At 42.8% G+C, this 20,318-nt stretch overlaps 1 protein-coding gene across 1 annotated transcript in view; it reads right to left on the bottom strand.

Annotated features, from left to right (window-relative positions):
- The window catches only part of ITSN1 (intersectin 1), a 2,682,533-nt gene that overhangs the window by 2,510,735 nt on the left and 151,480 nt on the right, over positions 1 to 20,318 (bottom strand). Inside the window, exon 4 of the mRNA XM_044072770.1 lies at positions 8,054 to 8,141. Coding sequence (XP_043928705.1) covers positions 8,054 to 8,141 — 88 coding nt within the window. The remainder of the gene's footprint in view (positions 1 to 8,053; positions 8,142 to 20,318) is intronic.

The following is a 20,318-nucleotide window of genomic DNA, read 5'->3' as shown; positions in this document are numbered from 1 at the left end:
TACCAGCAAGTAAGAGGGGAAGGGGGGGGGTAACCTGGACTGCAGCAGTGTCTACACTCGAACATCTACATTTATGGTAGGTACAAAACTGTACTATGTTCATCGTGTTACACTGCTGCAGTCATTACACTTGGGTAGAATCCCAAAGCTGAGGTAGGGAGGCTGGTTCTATAAGGCATTAGGGGTGGCTATAAGGCCCTGCAGCACTGCAGTGGCGAAGCCAGCTCTGGATTTAGAGTAAAGAGGCAGATGGTAATGCTTGGTGAAAGCATGCACAGAACTCCATGTTGCTGCTTCCAAAATATCCTTGGTAGGTACTCCTCTGAGGTAGGCAGATAAAGTGGCTGTTGCCCTAGTGGAGTGAGATCTAATGCTGCTAGGTACAGGTTTCCCATGGTGTGTATAGCAAAAATGTATGCAATGTCCTATCCATTTTGAAATGGTCTGTTTAGAAATGACTTTTCCCTGTGCTCCCACAGCATATGCTACCAATAATTGCTCAGATTTTCTGAAAGCTTTGGTTTTGTTCAAGTAGAAGTGTAACTGCCTGTGAATGTCCAATGAATGCAGTAGTCTCTCCCCTTTATTCTGTGGTTTTGGATAAAAAGTTAGCAAGTGAATAGTTTGGTTTAGAGCCACACTTGATACCACCTTTGGCATAAACGTAGGGTTAGTTCTTAAAGACACCCTGTCCTGGTGGAAAATGAGGAAAGGTTCCACTGCCATTAGTGCCTGTAATTCTGAAACTCTTCGTGCTGATGTTATTGCCAGGAGCAGAGCAGTTTTCCAAGAGATATATTTTAATTCTGGTGTGCTAGCTGGCTCAAAAGGAGGTAAAGTTAATTTTTCCAAAACAAAGTTGAGGTCCCAAGTTGGAGTAGGTGCTCTATGGGGCGGTCTTATGTTTTTAGCCCCTCTGAGGTACTGTTTTAGCAGAGGATTAGAGAAAATTGGTGGATCCGTGCTGTAATGAGCAGAGATGGCAGAGGCGTGGATCTTGGAGGAAAAGGAGAGGCCTTTGTCCAGCATCTCAGTTAAATACTGTAGTATCTGAGGAATGTTTGGGACAAGAGGGTCAAGGTTGTGAGCCTGGTTCCAGGCACAGAATCTCTTCCATTTATCTGAATAGGCTTTCCTGGTACTAGGCCTTCTGGCCTCCAGAATGACATCCATAACAGCTTTGGAGAGAGGCACAGCTTGCTTTACTAAGGAATCTTCCATGCAGCTATGTTTAAGGTCTTTAGCTGGCTGTGGAGTATCTGATTGTTGTGCTGAGTCAGCAGATGTGGGATTTGAAGCAAAATCCAGGGTGGTCCTTGTGCTAAATTCTTTAAGATTGGGTACCAGTGTTGTGGCCAATCTGGTGCAATCAGGATCATCTTTGGCTCTTCTTGTCTGGCTTTTATGAGTACCTTTGGAAGGAGAAGTAGTGGTGGATAAGCTTATACTTGTAGGTTTTTCCAGCTGAATGAGAGGGCATCCACTTTCCATGCTTGTGGATGGTAACTCCTTGTGCAGAATTTCTGTAGCTGGCAGTTCATTGGGGATGCAAACAGATCTATGTCTGGGCTCCACCACTTCTGTGTTATCATTCTGAATATTTGTGGATTCAATTCCCATTCGTGGGGATCCATGATGTTTCTGCTCATGTCATCTGCCAGTGTGTTTTTCTCTCCCGGCAGGAATTGTGTTTGCAGACGAACTTGATAGTTTAGAGCTGTGTTTCACAAGGTCATGGCTTGTCTGCAGAGGGGGTAGGAGTGAGTGCCCCCTTGCTTGTTTATGTACCACATAACTGTGGAGTTGTCTGCTTTTAGTAGTAGTTGTCCTGGCTGCAGCAGGTCCTTGAAAGCTATAAGGGCATTTTGTACAGCTAGCATCTCTTTTTGATTGATGTGAAGATGCCTTTGTTGCGGGCCACTTGCCCTGAATACATTTTCCTGCCATGTGTGCTCCCCAGGCATAATCCGATGCATCTGTTGTCAGTGTTTGCCTGGCTGTGGATGGAGTAAAAGGCTGTCCCTTGTTGAGGTGACAAGCTTGAGCCCACCATCGAAACTCCTGTTGAAGGCAAGGAATTAGTGGTATAACTGTTCCCAAACTTTGACAGTGTTGAGACCATACACTCTTTAGGTACCACTGCAGTTTCCTCATATGCAGTCTGGCATATGGAATTAGTAGTATGCAAGATGCCATGTAACCAAAGGCCTGCAGAATTTTTCTTGCAGGGAGTTGGGTCTTTGTTGCTATCAACTGAAAGTATTGAGTCAAATGTCCTTGCTTGTCTGGCGTGAGATAAGCCATCTGGGCCGTTGTGTTCAAGCTGGCACCCAGGAATATTATCTCTTGTGAGGGCACTAATTTTGATTTCTTTTCGTTTACTGTGTACCCCAGGCAACATAACTTTTTTTTACAAACGCCAGATGCTTTAGAAGAATGTCCTTGCTCTCTGCTTGAATCAGGCAGTCGTCCAGGTACGGATAAATTTGAATTCCTTTCTGTCTGCAAAATGCAATTACTGGTGCCAGGCACTTTGTGAAGACCCTGGGCGCAGTAGATAAGCCAAAGGGCAGTGGAGAGAATTGATAGTGGATTGAACCAGCTATGAATCTGAGGCATCTTCTGCAATTTTGTCTGATAGGGACATGCAGGTATGCCTCCTTGAGGTCAAAGGTCACGAGCCAAGCTTTCTTGCCCAGCATGGGAAGAAGCTGCTGTAGTGTCAACATTTTGAATTTCAGAACATCCAGGTAAGTGTTTAGAGAAGAAAGATCCAGAATGGGCCTCCAGGCTTTGTCTTTTCTGGGCACCAGAAAGAGTCTTGAGTAAAATCCTTGTCCTTGTTCCTGTGGTGGTACCTTTTGAATAGCTCTCATGTCTATGAGTGCTGTAATTTGTTTTTGAGCCTCTGCCCATTGATTTTGTGGCAGATTTGGCATTCCTTTTAACCTTGGCAGAGTGTGAAAGTGGAAACTGTAACCTTGAGATACAATGTTGAGAACCCATTTGTCTTTGGTGATCATTTGCCAGTTGTGATAGAAAAGTGCCAGTTTTCCTCCCAAGGGGGCTGCCAAGAGAGAGCAGTTTGGCAGCTGTAGTGTGAAGTCACTGGGGCTGCTTTTTATATGGTTGGGGCCTGTCTTCCCCTTCTTTCTGGCCTGATGCACCCCATTGTCGAGGCCTGTAAGGACCTTGTGGTTGGCCTCTACCTCTTGGACGTCTGTATCTGCCCCTTTAAGGTCTGTCTGTAACTGGAAAGGACCAATTCTTTGCTGGCCAATTTCTGCTAAATCGAGGAGGCTGAACCTGTAAGAAATCCTTCACTGTTTGCATAGATTTTGCCTTATCCTCCATTTTCTTTAATACCTCTTCTGCCTTAACTCCAAACAACACATCCTGCTGCAAAGGTGCATCCAATAATTTTACTTTAACATGGTCTGGTAACGTATGTTCTTTTAACCAAGCATGCCTTCTAATGACAGCGCCTGTAACTGCTGCTCTACAGGAAGCCTCTAAAGAATCAAAACTACATTGCAAAGTATGTTTTCCCACTTGTTCAGCAGCATGCAATAAATCCTACATTTCTTTAATATTAGGAGGATCTGAATCTGGAAGCATTTTTGTTTCAACTGAGACATCAGAAATTGCTGATATTTTAACATATGAAATTGGCAATTTAAGGCTCTCATTGCTAAAGTTGCAGACGTATATACTTTCTTTCCCTATCTGTCTAATGCTCTGGCATCTCTGTCCGAGGGAACTGGATTCTTTGCTGATGAGGCCTCAACTCCTTTGGGTCCCTGAGAAATAGTTTCAGGGTCAGCAACAGGGATTTTGTACAGAAATTTGTGTGAGTCAGGGACTCTCTAGTATCTGTCAGGTTTAACTGGGGCTGGAGGTAAAGAATCAGGATTTAAACTGGATTTAGTATACACATCATCCACAATGTCTAACACTGGTGGAATAGCTAGGGATCTGTGTTGAGGTAATAAAAGGAAGTCTCTGAGCCTTTTCTTGGATTCTGAGTAATCCTGGCCTTCCCAATGGAAATGCTCCCTCATGGTATGTAAGGTTTCCCCAAAAGAGTAGTCCTCAGGCGGAGAGGCTGATGGAATTGATTCCTCAGCATCAGAATCCTCATAAGGGGGTAAAGAATATCTTAGGTCTGAGGATGAATCTGAAGAAAAGGACACCTGGTCGGATGAATCATAGTCTGCATCCTGTCTAGACCTTTTATCAGGAGGGGGATGGGAACCCCTGATCAGAGTGATTAGGTCTTCGGCCATTTTGAGCATTTGTTTCATAGGCATAGCGGCCTGTCCTGGAGAATGCTGTATTTGTTTCTTTGTTTTTAAAGGAGTCTTAGACTTAGCAGGGGGTTTAATGCTTAACTGAGTAGGTCTGAAGACTCCCTCTGAAACTGCGGGTTGCTCAGCTACTCCGGATCCCTCTGTAGGGTTAGTCTCGGTAGGCTGAAAAACTTGTGCATCCAAAGGCCCAGCCATCTCCACATGGGAGTCGGAGGCGGCCTGTGGTTCTGCAGAAGCGGTCGTCAGGGGCTGCGAAGGCGCCTCGCTAAAAACTGGAGAACCGGTGACTGGCCTAGAAGGGGCTTCGTCGTCAGTTTTGGGCCTCGGATGCCTGTCCTTATCTTTGCGCTTTTTATGCATACCGGTCATCGGAAGTTCCAACGGCATGGTGTAATTGAATTTTCTGCCAAAATAATGTCAGGCAAAATCAAACCGACGTTTAATAGTGCGCTTGTTAAACCTAGCACAAAACCAACAACCAGTGACGTCGTGGTCTGGGCCTAGGCATGGGATACAATAGGAATGGAAATCCTTATGAGGTATTTGCTTCACACAAGAAATACAATTATTAACTTTTACTGACATCGGTCTGAGGCAAGAAAAAGTTTCCCCAATGGGATACTTAGCTTTGTAGAAGACTTCGGTTCTGGATTCGGAATGAAAATCTCAGGAGTCGGCTGACCGGCACTTGCGAACTGCTTTTGCTTCAGGCACCGCGCGGCAAGAAAGACTGAAGAAAATGACATCATCTGCATCTTTTATACCCCTGCCGCACTGACGTCAGGGAGGAGGCGACAGCAACCGACGCCAGACCAGGACTTTGGAACTCAGGCCAACTGGGGAACCGCCTGATGGCAGGATAACCCAAGTGTAATGACTGCAGCAGTGTAACACGATGAACATCAGAAAGATTGCATGCAGTAACATGTCCTCTAAAGCTGACAGAACAGGAGGAATGAGTGTAGGTTCTGGAAAATCCTTCTATAAAAAAGGGATTTAGAAACATCAGTGTTCTCCCACTGAAAACACATTCTGGCAATACTGTCAGAGAAACAAACACCCCTTACAGGCAGAATCAGAAAATGAGCTTTCCTCTGAGATGGAATTAGAAATCTGAGGGAAAAAAATTGAATCTGTCTCCACCTTCCTGTTCAGATTCAGGATCTTGAGTCTTTTCAAAAAGAGAGGAATCCCGCTTTCTTTTACCAGAAACTACTTTACAAGACGACTCAATATCAAAACCTTGAGCTAAACCCAGTCAACTACTCCTATCTACAGAAATTAGAGGTTGAACAGATGCGTGCTTGGTTTCCAGTTTCACTTTTTGACAGGAAGAATAGGGCCAACCGGGATACTAATGGCAACAGCTGCTTCCCCAGGGATGGGCACAGCATTCTGGTACAACAGGAAAACCTTCCCTGTTCCCTTTCCCAAACACCCACAACAGCGGCTCTCCTTTGTCCACTGAGGAAACTCCAACAGCAGCAAAGGACTGGGCTTGTATGTGCTACACCAAAGGTATCCGGGGTAAAAGATAAGTGGATCTCCAATACAAAAAATTGCCACAGCAGTTAAGGCAAACTGTTAGCCTGCCATGGTGGCAAAGGCTATTTGTATAACTTTGTATTTTGTGGCTGGAAGAAGGATCAACCATGGGACCGGTAGTCTATTCCATGGTCAAAATAAAAAATGGAGCTTCTTTCTGGGGAAGACTAGCAGCAAATGCCAGTAAAACCACAAGTCCACAAAAGTTACTTTTTTTTTTCCAACAGAAAAACACAATAAAAAGCACTTTCAAACACTATGCCAGCCCCAGCCAGGAATAATAAACAATTTCTTCACAGGAAATCTTTTCACTTAGTTAACACTATTTTTTTCAGTCAGTTTAAAAGGAGTGTTCTGCTAAGTACATTACAGTCCCGAGACAGTCCATCAAAACTCAACACTCATAGCTGTAAAATAACTTTTCTGAAGAGGAAAGTAGTAAATCAATAAATTTTAAGAAAATGGAACTTTTTGTCCAAATGGAACTTATCTGTCCGGCAAAGGAAAGCACAAGATGACCATCAAGCGACAGTAAAGCTCTGAAGGACTTTACACCCAAACCTGTGTTTTAGTCAGCTCAGCTCAAGCTGCTTGACAGTCTGGGCCCACAGAAGGTGCCCTGACACTTTGGAAGCTGGCCAGACATAACAGCCTTGGTAGGATATAATCCATATAGCTAAGGCTACTGCAGATATGATCACTATGAAGATCATCAAAAGTTTATGAAGGCAAGGTCAAAAATAAAGATTTAGTAGGAGGTATATGGATAGCAACCACAGTAATACACTGCACAGAGTAAATTATGAGAACACAGCACTACACTCCTAAGCACATTATAAAACATCACTTAAGTAGGCATGCATCAAATTAATCAGCATGTCAAAACAATTACTACTCTATACAGTTTAAGTAATAAGCCAAATGGTGGCCTAGATGGGTTCTGCTAATTAACGTTATTCAAACTCATTGGTGAAGGGCACTGTGACTATTGTATGCCTGTCCTTCTGATGTACTCCTCTGTTAACTCTACTAGGGTAAATAAACAGATACAGGCTCACATTTAAACATTCACATGCAGTGCACAACATGCAGACAGACAAGTTGAGCAAGAGTATGAAAAAAGGAAAGTAGTTCTCTGGAGGGGGTAATGCAAAGCACTGCATACAATGACCGCAAATGTGGCGCAGGATGCAGGCGAATGTAAACAAGTTTAAGGTGAGTTCTGAAGGGAAGCCAAAGTTTTGAGTTAACAAATGTATTAGTAATTACACTGAAACACTGAAATGCAGCAATTATATAGAGTAGCGGGCAAGTAATAGAAGTAACTCAAGAAGATGATGGAATAAGTCAGAGGTCATGATGAATTAGTCACGAACACTAAAAGAAATGCCAATATATAATATTTTTGCATTAATGTTAAAATTAATGTTACTGTAAAGCAAAGTGAAGGATATAATTTTATTATATTATCTCCCAAACCAATCTGGTAACTCAATTTAACATCTGAATGCTAAAGAAAGCAACATTACCAAACTGAATTTTCTGTAAGGGCTTGCACCCCTCCCAACCATCTCAGCTAGTACTAAAGGGAAAGGGATTTAAGAGGGCACCAGAAATACAGACTGTCTGGAATCATAAGCCTCCATTGTAAATGTCATGCAAATGATGGGAAAAATCTACTTCCAAAATATTTTTGGTATGGGTAGCTTAAGTAAAATTATGCAAAGTATTGGATCCTGCTACTAATCTAGATATACAGAAGGCATCGCAAGACAAGTCATGGGTCTGCCATTACAATTCTGCACATGTATTTGCACCGTACTTGCACCTTATAAAACTGGGAAGGGTTTCAGAATGCAAAGCGTCAGGAAGCTGGTTCGAGTAATGCATTGCTGAAGAAGTCTGCAAAGACTTCCATTACTGGGGGCAATGACAGTTAGCTTGTTGTGCTGCAGAATGGAAAAAGACCGTATGTTAAGGTTATGGTAAACATACAAACCAGAATCTTTAAAGTACAGCCAATCTACGTCAGGCCAGTTTGAAGTACTACTGCACAGAAATTCAAAACAGGAAATCCTTTTTTCTGCTTTCGACACAGTTATCCAAATCAGTTTAAGTGATACGCCTTTTCTTCCATAAGCAAATTAGTATTTTGACAAGACAAAAGAAAAGTACAACAAAAATCAAGTAGATCTTACTTGGCTACATCAAATGACTGTGCCTTCTGCAGCTTCTGGGATCCTGGACCTGAGCGCCCAAAGGAAGAACTCTTTGGCAATGTGGCTGCTATAGAAAAAACAAAATCAACAAATATGCATACACATTATCACAAATCAAAATTTACACAAAATAACTTACATTTTCAAAAAAATGTGTGATATAGATATAAGAAAAGAATCCTAAAATATGTCTACTAAGTGTCATGCTATTAACATGTGAATACTGTTACACTTAAACCTATCTCACTGGCCAGAAGGCCAAGTAGACAGCCTACATCCCTATCTTGCAGCTTTGCCTCTGAGTAACATATGTATTCCAATTAACTACAAATGCAAAACAAAACTCAAGCCTTTTCAGTTCTTTCTGCTGCAAAAAGCAAAGATCTGCAATAAATTTCAGAACTGCTCTTTTAATAACCTTAAATAATGAAATACAACCATAAATATTAAAGATATTAGTAGCAGTAGCCAATAAAATCTGTTCTATATTTTATAGAGCTACTGCTATGAAGAATACCATCTACAACTGCACTCTCCTCATCATAAGGGGAGCTGCTGGTTGTTGCCATATTCCTAATTAATGGAATAGAAAACATTAGCAACTCCAAGGAAACAAAAGCTGACAATAAGTAAACAAGATTCACAGATATGAGTAGCCAAAACATGTTCCTCATCTGAACAGACAGCCGTGTTTTTTAAAAATGCAAATCCTTAAGAATCAGAAAGCTGTTGCCCTGGTAGAGTAAGGTCTTACCACTACAACAAAGGTGCTATTACATTTGTTAGAACAAAATGCAAGGCAACTGCACAGCCATACAGTGTTTCTATTTAGTTTCTAACCATCTTTCCTTCATGGTCTTTCATAAATGCAACAAACACTTGACAGCTTGTTTGATGTCCTTAGACCTGCAGTATACTGTAGCTGTTCTTAAACTGCACATCCTTATATACTCTAACTAGTTCGTGGTCATGCTGTTGCTAGCATGTGTCCAGACTGTGGTGGAAGAGATTCCACGGACTAACAAAATATTTTAACAAATAAACACAAAATGTATACTGGGTGGGAGGGACAACAACACTAGAGCCTAGATTCCACAAAGCCTGGAGAAACACTGTGAGGGGCCTCTGTCATCCAGCAAGGATACCAAAACTTAATATTCAGGTCCACACTCCCTCCTGTATGATATCATACTGGGAAACAGTATAGCTGGGAACATCCAGATGTTGCATTGGAATCATCACATGGTACATGGCATACTACAACATGTAGACATTCTGCCTCAGTATCCAGGTAGTAGTGAAAACAGTGCAAGGACCAGTTCACTTACCCAGTTAACCAATGTAATGAAATAAAGTCGAGTAAACTATTTGGAGAAACTGTAACTAAAATATGGGATGTAACAGTAAGAAATTTCTCAGCCTGTTTGCCATGTCAACATATGAAAGACATGAATGGCAAAATATTTTGCTTCCTGCTTTATGTTCAAGAAATGGATGCCAAGTCCTTTAACTGGCAAACAGAAAATTTTTTACATTTAACTATCCAAGATTTTTTTTAGTACCTGGCTTCTTGAATTCTTTTAATACAAAACACTATCTCAGGAAAAAAAATAACTGTTTGCATATCCTCCAAGATGTAAACCTCAAAAATTAAGATGATTGATGTGTAAAACTCTGGCCTACTGATGCAAAAGAACAATGTGGAACAAAGCCAGAGGAATTACTTGGGTGTTAACAGCTTTTTTAAGAGAGAGATCCACAGCTACAATGGCCTGAATGCAACTGTTAGAAAGAGATTTAATTTTATTTTCATATTTTCTTTTACAAAACCTTTGAACAGCATCAATCAATGGAAATAAATCCACTGCTTTCTCCGGTCTATGAACAAAGCATTCATAGCTAGTGTTCTCAATTGGGAAAACCATGCACAGGAGATGGGGAACTGACGATTATACAGAGAAGTACACAGTACAGCTGTGTTAGGGTACTTGCAATGTATGTAGTTCAAATAATAATGGGATCACTGCTGCATTAATCTTCATAGATGAAATACCTTCCATTCAGAAATCTATGCGCTGAAAGCCTCTTAGGGTAGGATTAAACTGACCTCTTTACCAAGGATGCCAAGCAAGAAACTTAGTTGTAAGGGACAGCATAACCAAGTGCCATCTTCAGTTCTTTTCTGGGGCAGATGCAATCACCAGTAAAGGTGCACCTGTATCCGCAATTCTAAATCTTGTAGAGTAATACCTGAAAATACCTAGTGAAGTGATGAGAGATAAAAACAGCAGAAGCTCATTACCCAAGTCAAGCCAAATTCCCAAAACACCAACTTCCAATACCTACCACCAGAGGAAGAAAAATACATGCACGAGTGCACCTTCATACACAAGGATACCTTTGGAATAGGAGCTACTTCTGTAGCACTGATCCTATTATGCAAACATCAGCAGTTGTACTAAGTACCCTGACACAACATACAGTTCTCACCAAAAGGATCACTGATGCCATAGATTTACAAATGAAAGGAACATCGAGATATCTTATTCTCTCATTTCTGGGGGAGCTGGCACCACCATAGAATTACAGCTGCCCTTCATAGGAGCCCGAGTACCTGTATGCAGTTTGGAGGTTGACACAGCCAGCATCCTGAGACCTGTGAAGCAGCACAGGACAGAGTCCACTTTAGAATCTCAGTGGGCTGGGTAAGCACAAGGCTAGTAATCACCAAGGCCAGGAAAACCAGGCCTCTGCAGAGCAGAGTTGTAACCTCATGCTGTTGTTCTGGTGCTACTTTTCAGTTTATGGGGCTGTTACAATCTTCCTCATCTTTTTCAGTTGTATGCCTACAGTGGAAGGTTCACCTAATGGATGGCTGACCTGCAAGTAGCATTCTAATTTTTTGTGAGTCAAGTAAACCTGCAAGGTTATTAGCTACACTGGCCAGAGCTTTCTTCTTAAATAGACGAAAATTATCCAGAATTGTGTGTGTGTACACGTCTGCATGTAACCAAATTTATTTGATTATGACAACTTGATCTTATAACTTCCTATGAATCAAAAAGAAGCTCCCCTGGAGGTTTAAATTTATGTTTAAATAATGAGTTGGACTCTCTGACATTTAATGTCACTCATACACTCTTTTTAGCTGGTGTGAGGTTTTGCCTTACATAAAAGGCTAAGCAGGTTCATGCTGGCAAGTGACTTGCCCATTCACTGTTGCATGTCATTTTTATTGTACGCCAAGTACTACACAATATGGCCCATAATCAACAACCTCCTTTTCCCCATCTTCTACATGGGGTCGGGGTGAAGTGTCAACTGTCGCCAACTCTGTATTCAGTGCCACTCTCCTACCTTCTGCAACACTCATGCCTGCCTGTTACAGGTCTCCTGTCACACAATCCCATCCACCTCTTTGCTGGATGCCCTCGTTTCCTCTGCCTTCTTCCTGTTTGTCCCAAATCATCTTCAACAGATGGTCTGCTTTTCTGCACATGTGCACAAACCACTATAATCTGTTCTTTGACCTTTTCTGCAAATTAAGCTGCTTTGGCTTCTACTCTTATTTCCTCATTTAGTCTGTCCCACAGTTTTCATCTTGCCACCATCTCAGGCACTTCATCTACATAACCTCTATCTTCAAGTTTCTGTACCATAAATAGCATTGGTCACACCACTGTTTTGGACATCTTACTTGTCGGCTTCTGTGGCATTCTCCAGTCATACTACAGCTGACATTGTGCCAGTTGGCTGCAGTTCTTCTAATTCTAGCTCTGACCTCCTCATTCAGACTTCCCTTCTCCACAACCACCCCTCCCAGACACTTGAAGCTATAAACATGTTCCACTATTTTCCCTTATACCTCAAATTCTCAGCTTCTTATTTCCCGCAACTGCTACCATTACAACTTTCTTATCTGTACTCAGTTTCATCCCATGTTCAGTTTTTTTTATTCCATTCCCCTATCCTTTGCTAAAATTCTTGCTCAGAGTCTACCTGCAATGCCACATTGTCTGCAGATGACAACTTTCTTGATCTGTCCCATTCGACCTGTTTGCTAATATAGTCCATCACAAGTATAAACAGTTATGGACTTGGATCTGAATTCAGATGCATGCCTACTCCCACTGGGAACCCCTCTGCCAGTCAAAACAATATTTGTAATTGAGTTATTGGGTCCTTGTACATAGTTTCCACTAATTCTATGGGTATTTCTCAGACTTTGAACCACTGTAGAAATGTCCAAATCAGTTTTCTTGGGACCTTGTCATATGCTTTCACCAAGTCTTGGAATGTCAGCTGGATTCTTTCCTCATCTCTAGCTTCTTCTCAACTCTGTGTCTTACTGCAAACATCGGGTCAGTACTGCTGCATCCTGATCTGAATCCCAACTGCTCATCTCCCATCTTACTTTCAACTACTCTGCATATTTATCAATCACACTCTCCAGAACTTTCATACACTATGGCAAGAGTCTGATACCCCTGTATTGCCCACAGTTGTGAAGGTCCTCTGTTCTTGAACAGTGGTATTAGTATGCTTATCCTCCAGTCATTTGGGATATGCCTTCCTACCTACACTGCTATGCGTACCTTCAGGAGCCATTTCTCCCCTATCTCACCCACCATCTTTATCAAATCTGCTGTGACCTCATTTAAGCCGGTTTCTTTTCCTGACTTCATTTTTCTTTGTGCTGTTCTTGCATCTTCTGTGGTGGGTACCTCCTCATCTCTTATCACAAGCTGTGTCTGAAGCAGTATAGCTTCTGTGTGGTTTCTTCATTCAGAACTGCTGAAGTACTCCTTTCATATGTCTTTGTCATTCTGTGAACTGGTAAGCATTGCAGGCATCCCTTGTAAAAGATGTCTATCTGTCTTTGCAAGTAGCATTCTAATTTTAGTTTGGAGGTTGACACAGCCAGCATCCTGAGACATGTAAAGCAACCTGATATAGCTTCTTTGTGCCATCTACTGAGTCACTTTCCAGAAGCTGGTACAGTGTCTCTGATGCCTTGTTCTTTGCCATTGCAACTCCTTTCTAGCCAACCAGTATTCCTTCTGGTCAGTCTTTTCTGTCTGGCACTTATTCCTGCACTCCTTTCTTTTGATGACTTCCTGGACTTCTGCATTCCACTACCAACATTTCCTACGTTCCTTATTTCCATACCTGGCTCGACCACATATCTGTTCTGTAGTCCTCAATCATGCTGTTTCGAGATGCTTTCATTCTTAAACTCTACCTACTACCTCTTCTTCTTGAGGTGCTACAGCTCGGAGCAATTCATTGAACTGCTGTGCTTTCAAGTTAAATTCCAGGTCTTCAGCCTGGTCTCTATTAACCTTTGTGCCTTCTCTGACCACTGCTTGCAGCTAATTGTGGCAACCAGTGGTTTATGCTGCAAGATGACTATTTCCCTAGGGATGACTTTGCAGTCGTTGATTCTACCCTGGTGTCCTTTCCTTACAAGACGGAAGTCTACAGAGTTGCATGGTGGCTACTCTTGTACGTGATTTTGTGACTGTCTTTCTGAGCCATGTGTATGCTACAATCAAGTCATTTTCCAGAAAGAAGTCTAGAATGGTCTGTTCTTCCTTATTCCTGTTGTCCCATCCACGTGGACCCGGGCAGCATTCATATCCTCTTCTGTCTGTGCCGATATGTGCATTCAGGTCACCTGTTATCGGCACCAATTCATGTTGTCCTGCTTTAACTAGCAAGTCCTCCAACTGCTATCTGAATGCACTTTTGCTCAATATCACAACCCTGCTGTTGGGCACAGGCTGAATTTATAAATACTGCACTATCATTTGGCTGGCATCTGCCAGTAACTCTAATGACATCTCTCTCTGCCTTCTGTAGCCTTTCCCTCACCACAATACCCACACCATTTCTAACCTGTTCTCCTCCTTAGTAGTATACTTTGGATCCCAAGCCAAGAAGCTTTGCTGCACTGACCTTCCATCTTGTGTCCTGGGTACATGGGATGTCCAGCCTCCTCCTCACCATAATAGCATCTACCTCCAAGCTCTGTCCTGTGAGTAAACCTACACTGACTGCAGCAATTCTTAGTTTATGCTAGGCAGGTTGATTGGTTTTACGTCCAACTTTCACTCAACGGAAATACCCCAGGTAACCCATCTGGGCAAATGGACATCAACCTGCCAGCCAGTAGATTAACCCAGGGCTGCTGGGCATTAAGTCAGGCACACACTGGCCAACAGGGACACATACATCCTTCCCACTATTAGCATGGGTCCCTGACGTAGGCCAGGTCATCAATCTACTTATCACCAAATACCCTTGCCCATTTGGCAACATTAGACAATATAATCACCTAGAGCCGTATTTAACACTGCTGAGTGGCTAGCCATGCCACAGATCGTGATCTGTGATCCATGTACTCTTATCTTGACAACACTGCACACCACAGCATATGCCCAAAGTGATTAGTCTACACAATTCTTCCCATACAGGGCACCATGTAGAAGCTGTGCTGCTGTTCAAAGCTCCATTCTTGTGTGATTTTTGAGATAGAAACACAAGCCATGTTTTTTGAAGGTGGGAGGAACCCCACAAAGACAGGGAGAACATGCAAACTCCAAACAGATATTGGCTGGAGGACAGGACAGAACCTAACACTTGTGCATGGGAGGCGAAGACCTTAACCATTATACCAACTGGCAACCAATTTTGCCCATAAGGGAAGTTTCAAAAGCAACTCTCTGGACAAGGACATGTTTGAAAGTTGGCATATGCACATGACATCTTCGGAAAGAGAAATCCTTAGCAATGTATGCTATCTGGTAACCACAACTAAGACTACTGCCCTGGCACTGACATCAATAGTACTGTAGTTACATCTCACACAATGCTCATTTACTCTAAAAGCATTCAACAATACCAGTGGCAAGCACTATTCAGTGGACACACTGACCATCTCTTACATTCTTGCAACATATTTTTATGATGTTGCAGACAGTGTAGAATGCAAAACTGAATTAACAGCTCTGAGGTCCAAACTAGTAGAAGTATAAAACTTCTTGCCAGAGCTATCCAAAACACAATGTATCATCATCAAGTACAAACTGATCCTTTGACTGCATCCACAGAAATTAAAGCAGGATTCACCACTGGATTTCAATACAAATACTTACATTTCTCCTCCGCTCAGTAGAAATGATCAGTCTTTGTACATACTGGTGTTTGGGAGTTAAGGTGCTGATGAGATTTTTTTATTTATTATTATTTTTATTTAACATTTGTTGACCGGGCTAGTCTAGCTGGATATATGTCCATTTTCAGTAGAGCCCCGGGGAGAAAAGCTCCACAAAGAACAGTCAATTTAAAACAAATCAAAGTTTTTGGGCATGTATAGATGCTCAAGGCCATCTGCAAATGCCTTTGCAGGTTGTTACTAGGCAAATGAAAAAGTAAATAATTTGAAGCCTAGCCACTGCATTTCCCACCAACTGTGACATTTTCCCATGAAGGTCCGAGGGGCACTGCCAGTGAGCTACCTACTGTTACCCATCCACTCATTCAGGTTGCATATGGAGAATGTGAGAGAACTACTCTGAATATGAAACGGAGTCTGTTCCACAGGACAGGAATTCTGAGTTAGTTACTTTCATGTCAGCACATTTGGTTTCTCTTAGATGAAGGTCAACATCCTTAGTATTGGTGTTCACAGCACTGCTGGTTTTATGGACATGAAGGAGGTTGCTCAGTATAGAGTCATTTGAGGCCTTGTGTACCATGCAAAGACTTTCCCCAAGGAATTTTTACAGGACTGTGTACACAATGGAACTCAACCTCTTGATTTTCTTTATAAGAAAATGTTGGGGCCTTTAAATCTGAATCATATGCCTGATCAAGTACATGTCAAATAGAGCAGTGACTTTAATTAAGGGCCTAATATAAGAGGAGTAGACAGGCAAGATAAAGTACAGTTGTGTACACTTACCATAAATGTAGATGTTAGAGTGTACTCACTGTTGCAGTCATCACTTTTATCTGCTTGCAGTAGCCCTCAGTCGGCCTGATTACCAAAGTCTTGGGTCCTGCGTCGGTTGCTGTCCCTTCTTCCAGGACGTTAGGTCGTCGGGGGTATAAAACATGCAGCCGACACCATTACATCAGTTTTTCTTGCCCCAGATGTCAGGTGCCCCCCTAATGGGAAGCAATTAAATCTATAAATATACAAGGTTATACCTCCAACAAAAAAGCAAATACACCAAAAAGCTTTTGAGCATAGTAAAGGAGAGTAGAGGTATAGCCAAAAGAAGTAAGGGGGCTGGAGAGAGGGTAACCAGGACTGCAACAGTGAATACACTCGAACATCTACATTTATGGTAAGTGTACACAACTGTACTATGTTCTTCGTGTTTCACTGTTGCAGTCATCACTTTTGGGTAGATTCCTAAAGCTAAGGATGGGAGGAGAAATTTAAATAGAATTAGGACCAGCTAAAAGGTCCGGCAACACTGCAGTGGCAAAGCCAGCTCTGGATTTAGAGAAAATTGGCAGATGGTAATGCTTGGTGAAAGTATGTACAGAACTCTAGGTAGTGGCTTCTAGGATGTCCCTGGTAGGGACGCCTCTGAGAAAGGCTGTAGAGGTAGATGCAGCCCTGGTAGAGTGGGGTCTGATCCCCTGCGGGATAGGTTTTCCATGGTGTTTGTAGCAGAAATGAATGCAATGGCCTATCCATTTGGAAATGGTTTGCTTTGAAGAAGCTTTCCCCTCTGCCCCTGCAGCAAATGCCACCAGCAGTTGATCAGACTTCCTTTGAGGTTTAGTTATATCCAAGTAGAATCTAAGTTGTTTGTGCACATCTAAGGAGTGCAGTATCCGTTCCCCTTTGTTCTGTGGATTAGGAAAGAAGGTTGGCAAATGTATGGACTGATTAAGGGCCACACTGGATACCACCTTGGGCATGAAGGGGGGATTGGTCCTGAGGGACACCCTGTCTGCATGAAAGACGATGAAAGGCTCCACTGCCATGAGGGCCTGTAATTCAGCTACCCTTCTTGCTGAAGCTATTGCTAAAAGGAAAGCTGTTTCCCAAGAAAGGGATTTTAAGTCCGTAGAGGCAGCTGGCTCGAAAGGAGGAAGGGTGAGCTTTTCCAATACAAAGTTGAGGTCCCAGGCTGGAGTTAGAGCTCTCCTGGGTGGTCGTACATTTTTGGCCCCTCTGAGGAACTGCTTGAGCAGTGGATGAGAGAAGAGGGGAGGTTCTGTGTTATAATGAGATGAAATGGCTGAGGCGTGAATTTTGATGGAGGAGAAAGACCAGCCCTTGTGAAGCATCTCAGTTAAGTAGTGTAAAATCTGAGGTAAATTGGACACTGCTGTGCTCATATCCCTTGAGTTTGGTTCCAGGCACAGAATCTTTTCCATTTTTCAGCATAACATTTTCTAGTACTAGACCTCCTTGCCTCTAAAATGATATCCATCACTGGTTTACTGAGGGATGGTAAAGGAGAGATTAAGTAATTAGCCAGGTTGCTAGGTTCAGTGTTTGAAGCTGAGGGTGCAGAATCTGGGTTTCCTGCTGAGACAATAGGGTAGGAGTCTGAGGCAGGTGCCATGGGGCCAATGGTGACACACTGCGCAAGAGGGGGTACCAGTGTTGGAGTGGCCAGTCTGGTGCAATCAAAATCGTCCTTGGTTTGTCTTGCTTGATCTTTAGTAGTACTTTGGAGAGCAGAGGCAGAGGAGGAAAGGCATAAACTGAAAGGTTTTTCCAGCTGAAGGACAGAGCATCCACTTTTCAAGCTTGTTTGTGGGGAGTCCTTGTGCAAAGTTTGTCCAATTGATAGTTCTGGGAGGAGGCAAACAGGTCTATATCATGGCTCCCCTATTTGCTTGTCAACATGTTGAAAATCCTTGGTTGCAGTTTCCACTCGTGTGGGTCCATGAGGTTTCTGCTTAGTTAGTCTGCCAGTGTATTTAGTTTTCCTGGCAGGAATTGAGCTTGTAGATGCACTTGGTAGTTCAGGGCTGTGTTCCACAATGCCATGTCTAGTCTGCAGAGGGGGTAAGAATGGGTACCCCCTGCTTGTTTATGTACCACATAACAGTGGTGCTGTCCGTCTTTACCATTAATTGTCCTGGAAGAATGTGGCCCTTGAAGGCTGTCAGAGCATTCTGTACAACTAACATTTCTTTTTGATTGATATGCAGGTGCATTTGACTTGGGTTCCATTTGCCCTGAATGCACCTCCCTGCCAGGTGAGCCCCCCCCCCATGCATAGTCTGATGTGTCCGTTAGGATTTGGGCGGCAGGGGGTAGTGTGAATGGTAGTCCCTTGTTTTGGTGGCAGGCCTCTGCCCACCAAAGGAACTCTAGGCATAGGCAAAGTATAACAGGAATCATTGCTTCTAGATCCTGAGAATGTTGACACCGTAGACTTTTTAGATACCACTGTAGTTTCCGCATATGCAGTCTTGCATATGGAATTAGAAGAATGCAGGAGGCCATGAACCCCAAAGCTTGTAGTATTTGCCTTGCAGATAGCAGGGTTTTTGTGGCCACTTGTTTGAAGTAGGTTGTCAAATGAATTTGTTTCTCTGGCGTGAGGAAAGCCATCTGGGAAGTTGTATTCAAGCTTGCTCCTAGGAATATAATTTGTTGACAGGGTACCAGGTGTGATTTATTTTCGTTTACGGTGTACCCCAGACAAGTTAGCACCCTTTGTACAAAAGCCATACGATTCAAAAGTATGTCCTGGCTTTCTGCCTGAATTAGACAATAGTCCAGGCATGGGTATAATTGAATATTTCTTTGCCTGCAAAATGCAATAACTGGAGTTAGGCACTTTGTGAATACCCTGGGCACAGTAGATAAGTGAAAGGGCAGTGCAGAGAACTGATCGTGCATGTAGCCTGCTTTGAAGCATAGGTATCTTCTGCAAGATTACCTGATTGGGATGTGCAGGTATGCTTTCTTTAAATCTAGTGTTGCCAACCAGGCGTCTTTTCCTAGCATAGGGAGCAACTGGTGAAGAGTCAGCATCTTGAATATTGGAATCACCAAAAAGGTATTTAGAGTAGACAGGTCCAGGATAGGACGCCATGAATTGTATTTTCTGGGTACCAGGAAAAGTCATGAGTAGAAACCTTGTCCCTTTTCCTATTCTGGTACCAACTGAATAGCCCCCATGCTTAAGAGAGAAAGTACTTGCTTTTGGGCCTCTTCCCACTGATTTGGCGGTAGATCTGGCCACCCGCTTGGTGTTGGTTATGTGTGGAAGTGTAATCTGTATCCCTGGGACACTATTTAAAACCCATTTGTCCTGGGTAATGAGTTCCCAGTTCTTTGCATGAAGAGCAGTCTTTCCCCCCAAAGGGGCAGTCAGTTGAGCAGTACTTGGAAGTTTTAAAAAGAAGTCATTGAGGCAGTTTACCATAGGGGGGAGTTTTACTGCTACCAGATTTGGAAGTGGAGGCCCCCCCACTGCTTAGTCCTGTGCGTACCCTGGGACTGAAGTCTGGGAGCTCTGCTAGATCTGGGTTTGGCCTGAGAAGGTCTGGAAGAGGTAGGAAAGGACCAATTCTTGGAAGGACAATGCCTACTAAAGAGGTTGTACTTGTAAAAACTCTAACAGTTTGCATAGATTTAGCTTTTTCCTCCATATTTTTAAGAACAACTTCTGCCTTGTTGCCAAACAGGCGGTCCTGGTTTAAGGGAGCATCCAGTAATTTCTCTAACATGATCTGGCAAGGATTGCTCCTTAAGCCAAGCATGCCTTCTAAGTACAGACCCAGTCACAGCAGCCCTGCAAGATGCCTCTAGTGAATCAAAACCACATTGCAAAGTATGTTTTCCAACTTGTTCAGCTGAATGCAGTAAATCCTGTAAATCCTTATTTTCAGCACAATCAGGAATAAACATCATTTTCTGTTTGAGCAATCCAGTAATATGCTGCTGATACTTTAACATATGAAACTGGTAGCTAAGGCCCTAATGGCCAAAGTTGCACAAGTGTATACCTTCTTACCCCATCTATCCAGTGCCCTGGAATCTCTATCAGAGGGGATAGGATTTTTGGCAGTAGTAGCTTTAATGCCCTTGGGTCCCTGGGAAATGGTCTCAGGATCTGCAATAGGATTTTTAAAAAGGAACTTGTGAGTGTCAGGAACCCTGTAATATCTATCAGGATTTCTGGGAGCAGGAGGTCAAGAGTCAGTGGCCAAGCTAGATTCCGAAAAGGCATCATCAACAATGTCTAGTACAGTA

Source organism: Protopterus annectens, chromosome 5.part1 (genome assembly GCF_019279795.1).
Source record: "Protopterus annectens isolate FY-2018-M chromosome 5.part1, PAN1.0, whole genome shotgun sequence".
NCBI lineage: Eukaryota > Metazoa > Chordata > Ceratodontiformes > Protopteridae > Protopterus > Protopterus annectens.
This window is presented reverse-complemented; position numbering and strand designations above follow the sequence as displayed.